Below are 16,939 nucleotides of genomic sequence, written 5' to 3' on the forward strand. Positions count from 1 at the left end.
CATTTTGCCAGAACATTATTTCAAAACGTGTCAGAATCATATCGGTTTCGCAAGTGAGGAATCAAAAAAACTTGTCATAACTTCAAAGCACTCTTATTCAAAGCATTCAGACTGAATCTGATTTATAGAAGTGTTGTGAGAAGCCCATCCACACCATTTGTAGATATGCAGCAGTCTTTAGAGGTCTGCTCTGTTGGAGACCTGCCTGTTTGTTGACACTCAATTACGGCCCAGTGATGGGATTTGAAACCTCCCAGGGGGCCGTTGCCGGGCAGCAGCGTGAACTGTCAATCAACGCATGAGCAGGGTCACCCGCGACTCTAAACAAGCTAATTACACGCACTGTTCCCAGTTGACTCCCCCAGCACCAGATCAGGCCTTTAAGCCCCTGCCTGTCTTACATTTAGTCACCAAGCCACATCCAGCCCCTGGGACAGGTAAAAATATCCTTCATGTGTGGATACCAAGAGGAGTTTACTTTTGCCAGCATGTCTAGAATACCAAAGGGGTCTTTGCTGAAAGTCTCTGTCCTCACCTGTAAGATCTCTGGAATCCTAGTAGTTTTGATTTGCATCGTTATGAAAATATATACCTGGACAATTGATTTGTCTAAAAATTATCATACAGCTACCTCAGGAGTACTATGTGCAAGAGTTAGAGTTAAAAGTCATAAATGTTAAAACGTAATATGGGGCATGGGATATCATTTGGGCCATATATATTTGGGTCAATAAAAAAAATAGAGTATATACAGGTATGACAAAGAAAACACAAAATACAAAAAAAAAAATTGAATTTAAAACATATATGCCAAGTTCTTAAAATGCATTCTGTGTATTCACACACTTTTATAAAATTTTCATATGAAATACCATTATTTAGAAAGTTTACAATTAATGCCTCTGTGGTGTAACCATTTAATATAATCATTATTCCCGAACAGGTTTTTGAAGATTTTATTTATTTTTAATTGTTTTATTTTATCATTATTATTATTTTTTTATTTGTTTTTATTTATTTATTTATTTATTTATTTTTTAATTTTTAGAAAGAAAAATTAAGGTAATTAGTACTTTTTTCAAATATAATAAATTAAAATGTGTTACTAATATTAATTTTAGGGAGAGTTGCACCACATGACATTGCCTTGCTAATAACAAGTCAAAAAATCCAACGTTTGTTTTACATATTTTTTATTTTTTTAATTTTGAATTTCTTTGTTCTTTTTTTTCTTTTTTCCAAGGTAAAAAGGTGTTTGTTTTTTTTAAATATAATAAATTAAAATGTTTTACTACTATTACTTTTTAGGAGAGTTGCACCACATGACATTGCCTTCTTATTAAAAAGTCAAAACATCTGATATTTTAGTAGACTTTGACCTTGACTCAAAGTCATGAGGGGTCAGTTCCTGTTTTTTGTTTTCTCTTTTTCTTCTCCACATGACTTGGTGGAAAACGTTTTTCAAATATGTTTTCCTTTCGAGAATTTCTCAGTATGACACCATGACAATTGTATCACCCTGACAATTTAGATTTTTTTATCTTCTCAAAAAATTTATTTTAATTAAAAAAATCAATAAACATGCTTATCATAGAAAAGGTGCATTCAAGTGACTTGAGTATATGAACTGCATTGTAAATGTATTTTTAAATAAATTAATAGTTTACCATAAAGCCACTGTCTCTATTTCTTCCTCTATCTTGGGCAGCAATGAGATAAAGACGACAGACTTTCGAGCAGATTGCAAGAGGCCTGGTAACAGGATTACCGCTCTTCTCCACCTCCCAACACCTCTGACTGCCTGTCTGCTGCGAATTACACACCAGTCAACACCATTAGGTGTGGCAGCTAGAAACCTTAAGCCTCTTCCCACAGAAATTCCGGAAAAGTAGTTCCGATAGGATTCGTTCATTCACACTGTCAGAGCTTCCGCGTTTTCTGTGCTTACAAATTTGACAGGAATAAATGTTAACATAGCTACCAATAAAAGAAGCTGGAGAAGGTCTGTATAGAAAAATGCAAAACAGAAGACAACACTAGCTGCAAACTAGAGTGATTTGCTGCAAAAATTTCTGGAATCAAATCTCAGTTTTAGATTTCAGTTGTCCTGGGATGGAGTCATGTAAACTACAGCAGATTATTTAAATGTTTTTTTTTTTACAGAATGTCTGAGCAATTTTTAAATTTTAACCTGAGTTAAACATTACTTTGCGCTTTACGTGAATATTAGAGATCTACATAATACCATATTTTTAAAAGTGACTGTTCACTGAGTTGTCTGAATATCTACTCCACTAATCGTATTATGGAAGCGCCGTATAATTAGGCTAATTTCAGGTTCATCTGAACCTGATTGGATGTATTTTTATAGAGGCATTTACATAAGACATCTTGACGAAGCAAAATAGAATGGAACTGAATGTTCAAGGCTTGTTTTTAAAACTCAAACTATTTTTAACTTGACAACACATGGTAAGACGCTCGAAAAACTTACGTGTTGCAAAGGTGTCTAAACTTGTATGGCTATAGCGACAGTGCTTTACTGAGAAATTAAAGGGCTGTTCTTTTCCAAAAGGGTTTTATCATGAAAACTGACTAACAAGTAAACCGTCAGCACACTAATTAAAAGCAATATCAAACCTAAAAATATTGGAAAACAAAGTTGTAATCGCTTTCTAAGTAGATGTTGTGTGCAGGTTTGTCACTGAAATTCTTAGAGAAATTTGTTATAGGTCCAATACAGGGCCCAGGACAACATTAGTTTCTGACAACAGTCCTGGTTGCACAAAAAGTCTATCCTGACATATCATCAGTGAACAAATATTAAGTATGCAGAGTATACATTTTAACAGTAGAGACCATTAGAGAAAACATTACAATCATAACAGATTCTAACATACAGTAATCCATTAACAGGCTCTGTCATTCAATTTCCTGCCACAAATTACAGTAATTTAATTAAAAGTGGACAGAAAGATTGACCGGAACAGACAGAATGAGCGAGGATGCTACTGTAACTGGTAAAGGCATTAAGGCCAGAAAAGCTTTGATCCCATGGCCACTCTATTCCTTTCAAAGAGCTAGTGGCGCCCAAACACCATGTCATGTCGGAGAAACAACACAACATGTGGTCAGCCATGGCAACGATGACTGCACTGTTTCATCTTTCAAGGGTCTACATTTCTCATCAATCCGTAAAATCCAAAAACAAGTTCAGTGAAGCATGATATACTGTAGGACAGGGGACTAGAAGGAAAAGGTTGAGGGTGGTTACAAATACAGAGAGTTTAATTTAACATGTCCTTAAGATAGAAAGAGTGCTACACAAGATTACAGTCCAGATCTGAAGCTGACAGGAAATCCAGACACACAAACCAAAGTTGGGCTATATTTAGGGCACATGGACCTGGTAGAGGCATGTCTGCTAAAGGTATAGGATGGGTGTGATGTGAAAGTAATCATGAAAAAAAAAAGAAAAACAAGGAAGTTCCACTCATTCTCATTCCATTTACCAGCTTAAAAGCCATTTATAATACAGTGTGAATTTTGCTCATTACAGTCCTGAAGGAATATGTCAAGGAAGAAAAAAATACCAAATTCTTTAAATGAAAATGATAAATAATCAATAATATTTGTCAAAAAAAAAAAAAAAATTACCTTGATATGTTTACAAACATTTAAAATAAATAATGATTAAAAGGAATAGGCCCATTTTTATTCAAGTATATATTTTTTATTATGATTTTTATTATTTATTTTTATTAAATTTCTCTTTATCTTGATGGGTACAGCAGGACAAATTAGTATGTAAATGTTACCTTTTTCAACTATAGGCACATGTCTGGTACGTCATGGTACTTTCGTGCATGGCAGCAGATTGACCCAGACATGAAGAAATTGTTAAAACAAAGTTATTATTTATGTTTTCTTTGCACACAAAAACTATTCTCGTAGCTTCATAAAATACAGCTGAACCACTGATGTCACTTGGACTATTTTAACAATGTCCTTACTACCTTTCAGGGCCTTGAATGTGGTAGTTCCCTGGCTGTCAATGCAGGGTCAGAAAGCTCTCGGATTTCATCAAAAATATCTTAATTTATGTTCCAAAAATTAATGAAGGTCTTGCAGGTTTGGAAGAACCTTCCAAAAGGTTAAAAAATTAAATCAAGGTCAATGAAAACATATGTAATGTTCAATACACAGTTAAGTGGAACAGGAATTTGGGCCCAATGAGATTTGAGTGTGGACAGGGCTATTTATGGAAAGATGATAAAAATGAAAAAACATTTACTAAAAAAATGTTCTATTGCACAGTGGTATTGTTTGTCATGGCAAGTTGGGAAAAACAAAGATTAACAGAACAGATATCACAGGTTTATTACTTCCAGCTTATCCTGACCCGAAGGTTTTGTAACAGGAAATACCAGGAATGCAGTTCAGATTGGATCATAGAGGGATTATCACCCAAAAATGAAAACTGTCATCATTTACTCATCCTTACGATTTTCCAAACCTGTGTAACTTTAAAATTTATAGAAAAAAAAAATGTTTTTTTGTTTATACAATCAAAGTCAATGGTGTCCAATGCTGTGTGGATCCCAGTGTTTTTCAAAATGTTGTCTTTTAACTTAATATTCGTTTTTGAGTGAACTATTACATACTCATTTCATTCCTCTTAAAGGCAAAGTCCACCCAAAATGAACATTTGCTATTAATGTACTCACCCACAAGCCATCCAAGTAGGTGACTTTTATCCACAATCATTGTTTGGTGCTTTAATAATATAATTGTGTACATGTTTTGGTGGTGAACAGTTCTTTGAAACAAACTGACCGAAAGTTCACAAAAAAAAAAAAAAAAAAAAAAAAAACCCTTCCCAGTTTGCCTCAGGCTCTTAATTACAGATAATAATGTTGTAAATAATTTTCAGTTTCCTGCATACATCAATGATTTCCCTTAATAAGACCTCAATATATCATCAGAAGACATGGGTATTAATTTTGTTTTGCTTGTGTTGCCTTTTTTGACACTCAAAGTGCTGGTAGCTGTTGACTTGCGTTTTATAAATCACCAAGGACCACAGTTTCAGCTAAAATTCTTCTTTACTGCACTAATGAAGAAAAAAGTCACCTATTTTGGGTGAACTATCCCCTTACAATAACAAGAACTTATCCTGAATCATCTCATAACTTCAGGCTCTGTTAGCTTAAAATAACTCAGTCTTAGATCTAAGACTAAACTCTTCCTTTTAAAACATTGCAAACATTAAAGTGCCTGATACCGCGGGATATAAATCCTCAGGCAAACATTATATATAGCCCATTATGTTGTTATAAGACCCTTATGTTAGACCCTTAAACTAAAGTGTTGCACTTCGTTCTCGAGCCAGAACTCCCTTGTCTTGGCTCGAGAGTTGTAATGTATTTACAACTTCAAGAGGCAGAACGTAGATTGCTTCCTAAGAACTTGGCAGGGTAATTGAGTGGGGAAAAAAAAATTTAGTTCATTTTTTCCTCCTTGCGGTCTCCAGCTGTGCTCCATCTTTCTCAGATTGACCCAGATATTTCACTGCAAGAAACCCCGCGCAGATACTTCAGATTAGTCACCCGGCCGGGAGCGAGGCAGGGACTCTGATAAGCATCAGACGGATGCTCGTTTCGGTCGGTGCTGGAGTTCCAGCGGTGGGCTCTGTTCCCTGTGCTTTCATGTCAGCTGTACCGTAGGATCAATCAGACTGCAGCAGTGAACAGCATTCTGCTACATTACTATCAACAGACGGTGAAAAGGTGAGGGGTGGTTTTAACCAAAATGTGCTGGGTTTTGGTGGTAAAGAGTCCCCTTTCAATGGTCTTCATCATGTAAATTCTACATCTCTCAGTCTCTCTGTGCTCTTCATCAAATTCTAACTGGAGGAAGTGTTTCATAAGGCTCACAGTGATGGTGTGAGATTCACCATGCTCTCCTTAGAATGAGATCAGCCCCTTTAATAGGGAGGTGACTGTCTCTGAAATCTCATTTTCACTTGTTTACCACCCTTGTGGCAAGGCAAAAGCAAGCCAATAAAAAACAAATAATGCATGAATCTATTTAAACACCAAACAAAAGCATTATGGTTAGTATAACTAAAATTCATAGCTAAAAATCCACAATACAGTAAGAATCATGAGGTCAGGCAAGTAGTTTAGATTTCTACCTAAACTGCCAACATTTTTACTGGTACCAAAAAAAAATAAAATAAATAAAGTTAAAAGTTAAAAAATATTTAACATTTATTAATTAAATTTTAATCGATTAAATTTATAGCAAATGTACATTTATATGTTTAAATGTATATTATTTGCATGGATTATTTATGAGCAGAGTAGATTTTTCAAAGAAAAACATTATTATATTTAACTTTTTACATTCATCTTAAATGTTACGTTTTCTTTATACTGTACAGACAATTGTATTTGTAAATGTTTACTGTTCACATGTATTATTTAAGAAATATTTCTGAACATTTACAAATGTATTATTATATTTTAGCTGATTTTTCTTTAAAAAAATAAATGCATATTATTCTATTAACAATATATAATTTCTTATTTATAATGTCTTACAATATATATAGTGTCTTTTTACATGGAACAAAAAGAATGTGAATAAATTCATTTTAATTTTTAGTTAAACTATTAATCTCTCCTTAAAATAACAAGCACTGATCATGAGTCATCTCATAACTATATCCTCTGTTATCTTCCCCTATTTACATGTATTATTTAAAAAACAAAATTAAAAATATAATGTATACTATTTCATTAACAAGAGAATGTTTTTGTTTTAATACTGAAAAAATATATATATATTATCACTATTTATTATTTGCATTTCTTTTTCATTAAATGTACATTTTTTATAAAGAAATTTCTTCAATTATAATTGGAATTATACCGTCAATTGCACACAAAGCTCCAAGACAGACAGACATTTATAAATAACTTCTGGAGTAAAATGAAGACATAGATGGAAAAAAGACTGATAATTTGTCATTTTCAAAACATTCAGTCATTAAACCCCTAAATTAATAATGTTATAATTTACTTTTATCTTAAATTTAACTAATTTTAACCACACTGACACACAGAAAGTCCACATAAATGAAATCAAAAATGTAAGATGTAGCGGCTGTATCATCATTTGTCCAATCACATTTACATTCATAAATACCAACACACACAAAATCCACATCAGACGTGAACTCTACTACATGGAACCATTTGTAAAAATTGAAAACATACAGGTAGGACTAAATAAACAAGCTCCAGAATCAACAGTAGTGCAAAAGATTATTGCGTTAGCAAAGGCTGCAGGTCCAGGAGAGCTGCTAATCTGAGCACAGATCTCCTGGATTAACCGTATAACTGACGGTTCCCCACCCAGCCACTGACCCCGTGACCCTGTGGTCATGGGGATGGAAAGCCAGGCCTGGACTTCCTCTTCCAACCACAGAATACAGCACTGGCAAGCGAGCACAGATATGGGGATGGCCTAAAAATAAGAGCACACTGGGAACTAGCGTCGCTCTCCAAATCCACACGCAAAATTTCATCCTCAATTTCAACTCCAAGCTCAGTTTTAGCCAGTGTAGGAAGGGAAGAAACTTTCCTCATTCAGAAAAGTTGCTCTGTTTCAGTTGCCACAGACACCCTGGACTCCTCAAGTCATGGCTGATAAAATATAAAACAACATCCTGCTAACCTCAGTGTAGCATATTAACCAAACTGCTTTTATTAAATCTGTGAACTGTGAAACTGACATCAGTCTGTAAGTTCTAGAAAGTCTAGTTCTACATCAAAGGCGTAATTAAATGACATAACAATGTGCAGCGGCTGAATGAATCACTCGTTGACACGCTTCAGCCGCTTGATGTGTAAGCAATAAGTATTTCTGTGTTTGTTTCCATTATATAAATATAACAGTGTCTGTGGTTGCTCTCTAAATATGCAGCGCACAATTAGCAAACATGTTAAAAAGGGTTTGTCGCATGTATGGTGACCACAACAGCAATCATTTGCATTTCAAAGGCGTGTGAAGCCAACGAGAAACGTGGAGCTTTTTTCTGCAGACGGTGCCGAAAAATACAGAGGAAAAGTTACTGGGCTGCAAAAACCTCAACTCTGCATAACAATGTGTAAGGCTAATCCAGAATTCAACCGCAAATGTGAAGGGCTAACCTATATTTTACAGCATTTAGCATAACTTCTCATTACCAGACTCTGTAATTTTGGCAAAATTCATGCGTAAACAGAAAAGGCTTCCCGAAAAAAGTAACTCAGTGAAGGGCCGCATCCATCAAGAGGAGGGTGAGAGATGCGTGTGTGTGCAAGTGTGTGCTTGTGCATGTGTGTGTGTGTAAGAGAGAGATAAAACAGAAAGCAAAAAAAATGGCTGTTTACCAGATTAATGAAAAATAAAGATGGAAATGCTTCAAGTTTCTATACATTTCAAAGCCATTCACTTTAATGTCAAATAATCTAACCATTAAAAATACTTCAAATTATTATCATGAAGGCAAAGTGAATTTTACATCTGCAACGCGTTATATTTTGGAGTTAAAAATTATATTTGATGAAAAAAAATATCTGTCAAGAATTGATTCAAACATGAAAAATAGGTGTTACATACCAAAACAATGCCTGAGTAGCTTTTTGGCTGTTGCTTAAAATTAACCAATAGCCCGTCTCATAAACCTTAACACTAGAATTTGGAAGAGGATCAATAGTTACATTACGCTGACAACTTTTCACCCTTTTGCACTTCAAAAACCTTTATAACAATATAAGACTTTACTATCATTATTTTTTATCGATTTAACACATCCTTGCTGAATAAAAGTATTAATTTCTTTCAAAAAGTAAGAAAAAAGAAAAAAAAACTGCCCCCAAACATTTGACTGGTATAATATTGATACAAAAGATTTTAAATAAATGATGTTCCTTTTAACTTTTTATTCTTCAAAGTATCCTAATATATATATATATTTATAGCTGTTTCCAACATTGATGATAAATCAGTATATTAGAATGATTTCTGAAGGATCGTATGACACTGAAGACTGGATTAATGGCTGCTGAAAACTCTGAACTCAATTTAATTTTAAATGAGTGCTGTCAAATTAATCACATTCAAAATAAAAGTTTTTGTTTACATAATATATGTGTATGTGTGTACTGTATATATTTATTATATATATATATATATATATATATATATATATATATATATATATATATATACACACACATGCATGTACAGTATATTTAAATGTCATGTTTATATATTAAATATATTTATAAATTATATAAATTATATTAATATACATATATGCATGTAATACATGTAAATATTTTCAAAATATATACATGCACATGTTTGTATTTATATATACAGGTGCATCTCAATACATTAGAATGTTGTGAAAAAGTTCATTTATTTCAGTAATTCAACTCAAATTGTGAAACTTGTGTATTAAATAAATTCAATGCACACAGACTGAAGTAGTTTAAATCTTTGGTTCTTTTAATTGTGATGATTTTGGCTCACATTTAACAAAAACCTACCAATCTCCACAAATTAGAATACTTCATAAGACCAATAAAAAAAAAAAAAGAAAAAAACATTTTTAGTGAGCTGTTGGCCTTCTGGAAAGTATGTTCATTTACTGTACATGTACTCAATACTTGGTAGGGGCTCCTTTTGCTTTAATTACTGCCTCAATTCGGCGTGGCTAGGAGGTGATCAGTTTGTGGCACTGCTGAGGTGGTATGGAAGTCCAGGTTTCTTTGAAAGTGGCCTTCAGCTCATCTGCATTTTTTGGTCTCTTGTTTCTCATTTTCCTCTTGACAATACCCCATAGATTCTCTCTGGGGCTCAGAACTGGTGAGTTTGCTGGCCAGTCAAGCACAGCAACACCATGGTCATTTAACCAACTTTTGGTGCTTTTGGCAGTGTGGGCAGGTGCCAAATCCTGCTGGAAAATGAAATCAGCATCTTCAAAAAGCTGGTCAGCAGAAGGAGGCATGAAGTGCTCCAAAAGTTCTTGGTAAATGGGTGCAGTGACTTTGGTTTAAAAAAACACAATGGACCAACACCAGCAGATGACACTGCACCCCAAATCATCACAGGCTGTGGAAACTTAACACTGGACTTCAAGCAACTTGGGCTATGAGCTTCTCCACCCTTCCTCCAGACTCTAGGACCTTAGTTTCCAAATGAAATACAAAACTTGCTCTCATCTGAAAAGAGGACTTTAGACCACTGGGCAACAGTCCAGTTCTTCTTCTCCTTAGCCCAGGTAAGATGCATCTGACGTCGTCTGTGGTTCAGGAATGGCTTAACAAGAGGAATATGACAACTGTAGCCAAATTCCTTGATACGTCTGTGTGTGGTGGCTCTTGATGCCTTGACCCCAACCTCAGTCCATTCCTTGTGAAGGTCACTCAAATTCTTGAATCGATTTTGCTTGACCATCCTCATAAGGCTGCGGTTCTCTCGGTTGGTTGTGCATCTTTTTCTTCCACACTTTTCCCTTCCACTCAACTTTCTGTTAACATGCTTGGATACAGCACTCTGTGAACAGCCAGCTTCTTTGGCAATGAATGTTTGTGGCTTACCCTCCTTGTGAAGGTGCCAATGATTGTCTTCTGGACAACTGTCAGATCAGCAGTCTTCCCCATGATTGTGTAGCCTAGTGAACCAAACTGAGAGACCATTTTGAAGGCTCAGGAAACCTTTGCAGGTGTTTTAAATTGATTAGCTGATTGGCATGTCACCATATTCTAATTTGTTGAGATAGTGAATTGATGGGTTTTTATTAAATGTGAGCCAAAATCATCACAATTAAAAGAACCAAAGACTTAAACTACTTCAGTCTGTGTGCATTGAATTTATTTAATACACGATTTTCACAATTTGAGTTGAATTACTGAAATAAATTAACTTTTCCACGACATTCTAATTTATTGAGATGCACCTGTATATACATAATAAATACACACAGTATGCACACATATATTATGTAAAAAAAAATGTGTATTAATTAATCGTTTGACAGCACTAATTTTAAAGTATATTCAGATAGAAAACTGTTATTTTAAATAGCAATATTTCACAATATTTCTGGGGGGGGGGGGGGGGGGGGGGGGGGGGGGTTCATATTTTTGGTCAAATAAATGTAGCCTTGATGAGCATTAAAAAAAAAAAAGAAACATTGAAAATCATAATGATCCCAAAGATTTTAATGAAGGTTCATATAGTGACCCTCTGGTGTCCTACAGAAACATTACTTGTTCTTCTCAGTTAAGCAATAATGGCTCACCCAAGTGACTCCAACTAATCAAAACCAACACCATATGGTTCATGTTTCTCAGCCAAGATCAATTTCACTAACCCCTGCATCCTGGATAAACAATGTATAATGCTGCTAAAACATGTCTGTGTATCTTGCATATAAATATTAGAATTCCCATTCATTTTATTCAAGTATGAACAGACAAATAGGTCCCAGGCATTTTATAACCAAGTTCCAAACTTCTGATGGAATTGTTTGACAATATTAAAATAATCTACTAATGCACTTTTTGATTAACAACATAAAAGTTGCGACATCCTTGTATGACACCCTGGACACATAATAAAGCATGTCACATCTGTTAGTCTTGCTGTAAATGAAAATAACAATCAAGACAAAGATGGACTGTGTTCAACTGAACGAATCCAACTGGCTCATTTGCAGGCTGATGTTAAATAACATGCCAGCTCATCACAATCCCTTACCTTTTTTTTCGTTCTCTCTCTCTCTGTTTCAATGGTCACCATATACAACTCTTTACTTCACTGATACTCTCTGTGTTTCCTTACACTGACTGCTTCATTGTGAAATTGGGAAAAACAAACTGTTGGCTCAAAGAGAATTTGAATCATATCTCATGTTGCTAAGCTGCCAACAATTGATTGTTTTAAACTGAGAATTGTGTGGAGGAAGTCAAAAGCTTTGCTGGGACCTCCTGATGCACTGGAGAAATGATCCCCTTGAGGATTCATCCCAAGCTGGATAAAAGCAACTCAGAAATCATAATAAAGGATTTATAATGGTGCTCACAAGTTCCAATGGATGCTGTTTACTGGAAGAATCCTTCAGATCTGGTGCCTTCAGAAGTGAACCAGATCTTACACGATAGGACATGTTTGCATGAAAGTCATTTCAAAATACAGCTATCAACTCCAATTTTGATTATGCATGTTTAGATCTGTAGTGCAGAGACATAAAGTCTTTTAATGACATCTGATTATTCTGGTTCTAAATATGCCTGACAAGATTTTTTGGTTGCATGGAATGACACTTGACTTTAGTGGGCATTTTCTGTAAATCGTGGTAAAAATGGTAAATATTTTAAAGCTGTATTAAACTTTTATTGACAGTGGAAACCCCTTTTTGTCATTGACCCCCATATATTTGAATAATAAACTTTTTATATAACTTAAGATGTTTTGTTCAGAATCCTTTAATTGAGCTTAGAAAGATCAAATTATATCATTCTTTAAAAATGTTGAACCATTTTTGAACTACAGTGTTAACAGATGTGTTTCACAGAAAATATGTCATTAGGGTCATCGGAGAGTATAAAGTCGTACAAAATTCTAATTCTAAAACAAGAGTCAAATAAATAATGAGCATCTGGACTTATTTATCCATCTGCTGAAAATGTTTCATCACTCATTCAAATGATTTAAGGAACCGTCTTAATGATGGGGTCTGAGTCGCAGATATACTTCCATGCAGGTTTTTTTTTTTTTTTTTTGGAAAGGTCAGTACAAATCACAGTAATGATCCACTCATAATGAAGCAGCTGTGATGCACTAAAAGTTCCATCCATGGTAACACAGAGTTGACATTCACCTGTTTGGTAATGCTCAGTAATGCTCCTATACAAACAACAACAAATAAGCTGTACACCAAACAGGGCAGTTTGGCCCCTTGGAGAACCCTTTTATGTAGACGGTCATCACTGACAGTCCCAATGACAGCTGTAGAATCCTGAGTATGTGAACATGGCATGTTCAAGCATTCAGTCCACCCAAGTATGGCACTCAGCTGCTGTGCATTCCTCTAAGACCACAATAACAGCACTCCTAAAACCTGCTTAAAGGATAACACTGTTTATGTGGTGGAAATGAACCAAGTTTAAGACAACAATTATATCTTACACAGTTGGAGAAGAACCTCAGTTGTGTTGGGTCATGCCTGTAATGAAGGAGAGCTGGGTAATTTAGACGTGAGGTTTATTACAGGCTGCGAGAAGAGACAGGATGTGAATATCTACACTATCAACACCAGTTACCTGTCATTGTTATTATTATATCAGAAAATTGATTGCTTATAAGCAATGCTGCTATAATAGTTTTGTTATTGGCTGTATTTAAATAGGACAGCATTAGCTAAATATTTGAGTCTGAAAAGGTGTGCTTTACTAGCACTGACAATAACAAACAACCCCCTGTGTGCACAGGACAGTGCAGACTTTGGTGCAGTGCAGCCCACGATGCACTTAAGTATCCTGACATCATATCACTTCTCTCTAACAGTGCAGTGGCACTGCATAGATTCTATGGCAAGCCAATTTAACATTATTTATTTTGTACTGTTACTTGAGCATATTTCTAATTATACTGAAAACTGTAACCTTAAAATGTCATCATCTCGTTTAATCAAGTCAAAATTATTTTAAATCACGGAATAAATACATTCATATATATATATACACACACCAAAGAAAACTGATTTTAAGGGTTTAAAAAAAGCAAAATGGCTCTTTAAAATAACAATGCAGGTTACCACTTTTTACAGTGTACTAGTTATTCCAAAAGTGACTAGTATATTTGTCAGGTTCACTAGTGGTTATTCATTAGTACTGGTTGCCAACAGCAGCCAGTCTATTTCAGTTAGTCACTAGTACTTATTTTTTTGTTGCTAGTCACTATACCAGTAGTGACAAGAATTAACTATACTTAAGTTTTTGGTAACCACTTCCTATTATTTGTCAACTGAATCTGTGGTTTAAAAATCAACTATTTACTTCAGACTTCAAATACCAGTTTTACTAGTAACCAGTAATAGTATTAGTATAAGTGGTAATTTTAGTTATGTGTAACTATTTGAATAGTTGCATGTGTCCATTCCAAGAGCTCATAAAAAACATAATATATATATATACACAAAAATACAACAACACATATATAATAAAACAATTACTACCAAAAAAACTGCTATTAGAAACATTTTCTTTGTTAAAATTAGTTAGAATAGCTGTTTACAAATTATTAGTCAGAATAGCTACTTTAAATTACACTAGTTTACTAGACTGGTATAGAACTTCTGTCAAACAAATACCAGTGTCTATTCAATTAGAAAACTGAAACAGATAACTAATGAAAAAGTATTAGTATCTAATGGCACTGTAGCACTTTATTTTACACATATACATGTTCTTATTATAGTAACTCTAAAACTAAGCTTAACCAATGTACATTATATTACCAGTATTATTTTAATGAAGTACACTATAAGTGTGCAGCCAATGGAACATTAACATACTAGTTACTATTAGAGCATTTAACAGTAAACAGAAAATAAGAACTAATGACAAATATAAATGCTAGTTCTAAGTTTTAGGCAATAATTGTTGAAAAAGCTTGCCATATAACTGCATGATGCCCTCCAGAATTACTGCAATAACAAAACATTTGTACCACTGCAGCAGATATAGATGTAAATACCTCTAATAAACACAGTCATTTACAGAGAATGGATAAAACTATGTGTGCTTTAGGGGTGTCATACCTTGTGTGGGGCTTTCAGAAGTCTGTGAACTCCAGCGATCTGATTGATGAGCGGAATATCCTCTCTGAATGTGAAATGTGGGGGTCTGGTCGGCTCAGGAAAATTTGTGCTATTAAATGGATCAGTATCATCTAAGAACTGCACCCTGCATGCAAACGTAGCCATGATACATCCATACACGTCGATTTGGGAAAAGTCGGTACAACAACAAAAAAGTATAGACCGACTAAAAAATCCTTTAGATCAGACGCAGTGTAAAAGTGTCAAGAAACCAGGTACGCTCCGTCCTACTGCGATGTCCTCTGTTAGTGTTTAGTGGTTTCTATATTTCTACAGTAGTTTCTCGCAAGAGGAGGGCCGGTAATATCCAAGGGCATGTCGGGCAGGCAAGGTGCTGAGGCAGACTGCTGCAGACGGGACGGGACGGGACATCTACAGTCTGTCTGATGACTAGCGATGCAGTACGTGAGCGGGATTGGGGGACTCCCTCCAGTCACAACAGTGAAGGTATGAGGGCAAGAGCCGGAGCTCTGGGGACACCCAGTGGTGAAATTTAAATCATATATTGTTCATATATTATGCATTCCTAGCATAATTATTTTTTTATATGTAGCCTACATATGGAAAAATAGACTTAACAAAATACTTAAGGACAAACTAAATGTTGCCTAATGTTTCTAGACAAATGCATGTTATTAACAAATAAAAATGTATTATAGCTTGCATTTACATTTTTTCCAAAATTGCTTGTAGATAATTACAAGTGCACATCCAATATGATTAACAACAACAACAACAACAACAATAATAATAATAATAATAATAATAATAATAATTTCACGACCAACTGCAACATAACTTTAATAAAGTTATTATGGCAACCATAACTTGGAATAAAATACTGTAGTTAGGCTACCCATAGTCTGTGATTTGGCTGAAATACTGATATGGTTCGCATTTAGTCACTTGCTTAAAATCTCACTATGGGACTGTGAATTTTGTTAGTGTTTTTATCTGAAGTCCCTTAGTTGTAAAAGCACATCAGCACTGATAGATGGCCTAAACATGAATTATGCTTAGAAAAAAAAAAATAAAAAATAGAATCTTTTTCAGTGTCAGACACAACTTGTTGATTGTATCCCTGCTTGGGTGGATATCCATTTTCCATCACACATAGTGTAAACGTCTCTGCAAGATATTAATCTCTTCCTATACGCAAATATAAGGGAGGTCACCCCTATGAATGACACTAATAACAGGCAGCAAGATGTTCAACCCAGTGAGTGCTCTTTTCTTCCCATATTTTATTTATTGACTATAACAGCACGCTTTGCTGTTTGTTTGAAAGTCGAGTTTTTCTTTGCAAAGCAGATTGTGTTTATTTACAAAAAGCTGGATTTGTTTAATGAATATTGGCACAAAATGTGCACCATAACCTGCTCATCAGTTTTAAAGTGGTTATTGTGTTACCGCTAGCTATCGCTAGGGGGCAGTGTAAACGAACAAAAATATTGAAAACGTATACTGACAGAATAATATAACAACTCTCAATGTAACACTCAAAAATCGTAAGACACGTGTCTTATCTAAATTAACTGCATCTTGTTAACAATTTTTGCACATTCACCTAAATTCGATTTCTGTTCATCAAATGCCTGTGAAACATGTTTAGTTTCAGTTGTTTAAAAAATTTATATATTTACACGTTAAGAAATAAAAGCAGTTGAAAGTGAGAGGAGGTTTCTTTATATAGGCTTACATCTTAACAGTTTATATATACATATATTTAGCTGTGTTATTGTTAATCTTTCTGTCTTTTTTGCCATTTTATCTAATTGGTAACTTATCTACAGCAGATAATTGATTATTTGCATTATACTAATGCTTAATCTTTACTCAAACAATGTCTTTAGCAAATATTTGATAAAAGCTCGTTAAAAATAACACCTTTGGTCTAAGCGGATTTGCAGAAAGTTCAGTAAACTTTCTATAAACTTGTCTTCAGCTGTGTAAAACAATCAAATAATCAGATCAAGTCACCACAGCAATTCCAAA

At 34.5% G+C, this 16,939-nt stretch overlaps 1 protein-coding gene across 5 annotated transcripts in view; it reads right to left on the reverse strand.

The window, feature by feature from the left end:
• fhod3b (formin homology 2 domain containing 3b) overlaps positions 1–15,361 on the reverse strand; it is a 167,888-nt gene extending 152,527 nt beyond the window's left edge. For 4 of the 5 annotated variants that reach the window (XM_042740801.1, XM_042740800.1, XM_042740799.1 and 1 more), the window contains exon 1: positions 14,885–15,359. In XM_042740801.1, coding sequence (XP_042596735.1) covers positions 14,885–15,049 — 165 coding nt within the window. In that variant the 5' untranslated portion in view covers positions 15,050–15,359. Of the gene's footprint in view, positions 1–14,884 lie in introns of all 5 variants that reach the window. The other variant, XM_042740797.1, reaches the window with a different exon arrangement.
• Positions 15,362–16,939: the final 1,578 nt, after the last annotated feature.

Source organism: Cyprinus carpio, chromosome B16, assembly GCF_018340385.1.
Source record: "Cyprinus carpio isolate SPL01 chromosome B16, ASM1834038v1, whole genome shotgun sequence".
Lineage (NCBI taxonomy): Eukaryota > Metazoa > Chordata > Actinopteri > Cypriniformes > Cyprinidae > Cyprinus > Cyprinus carpio.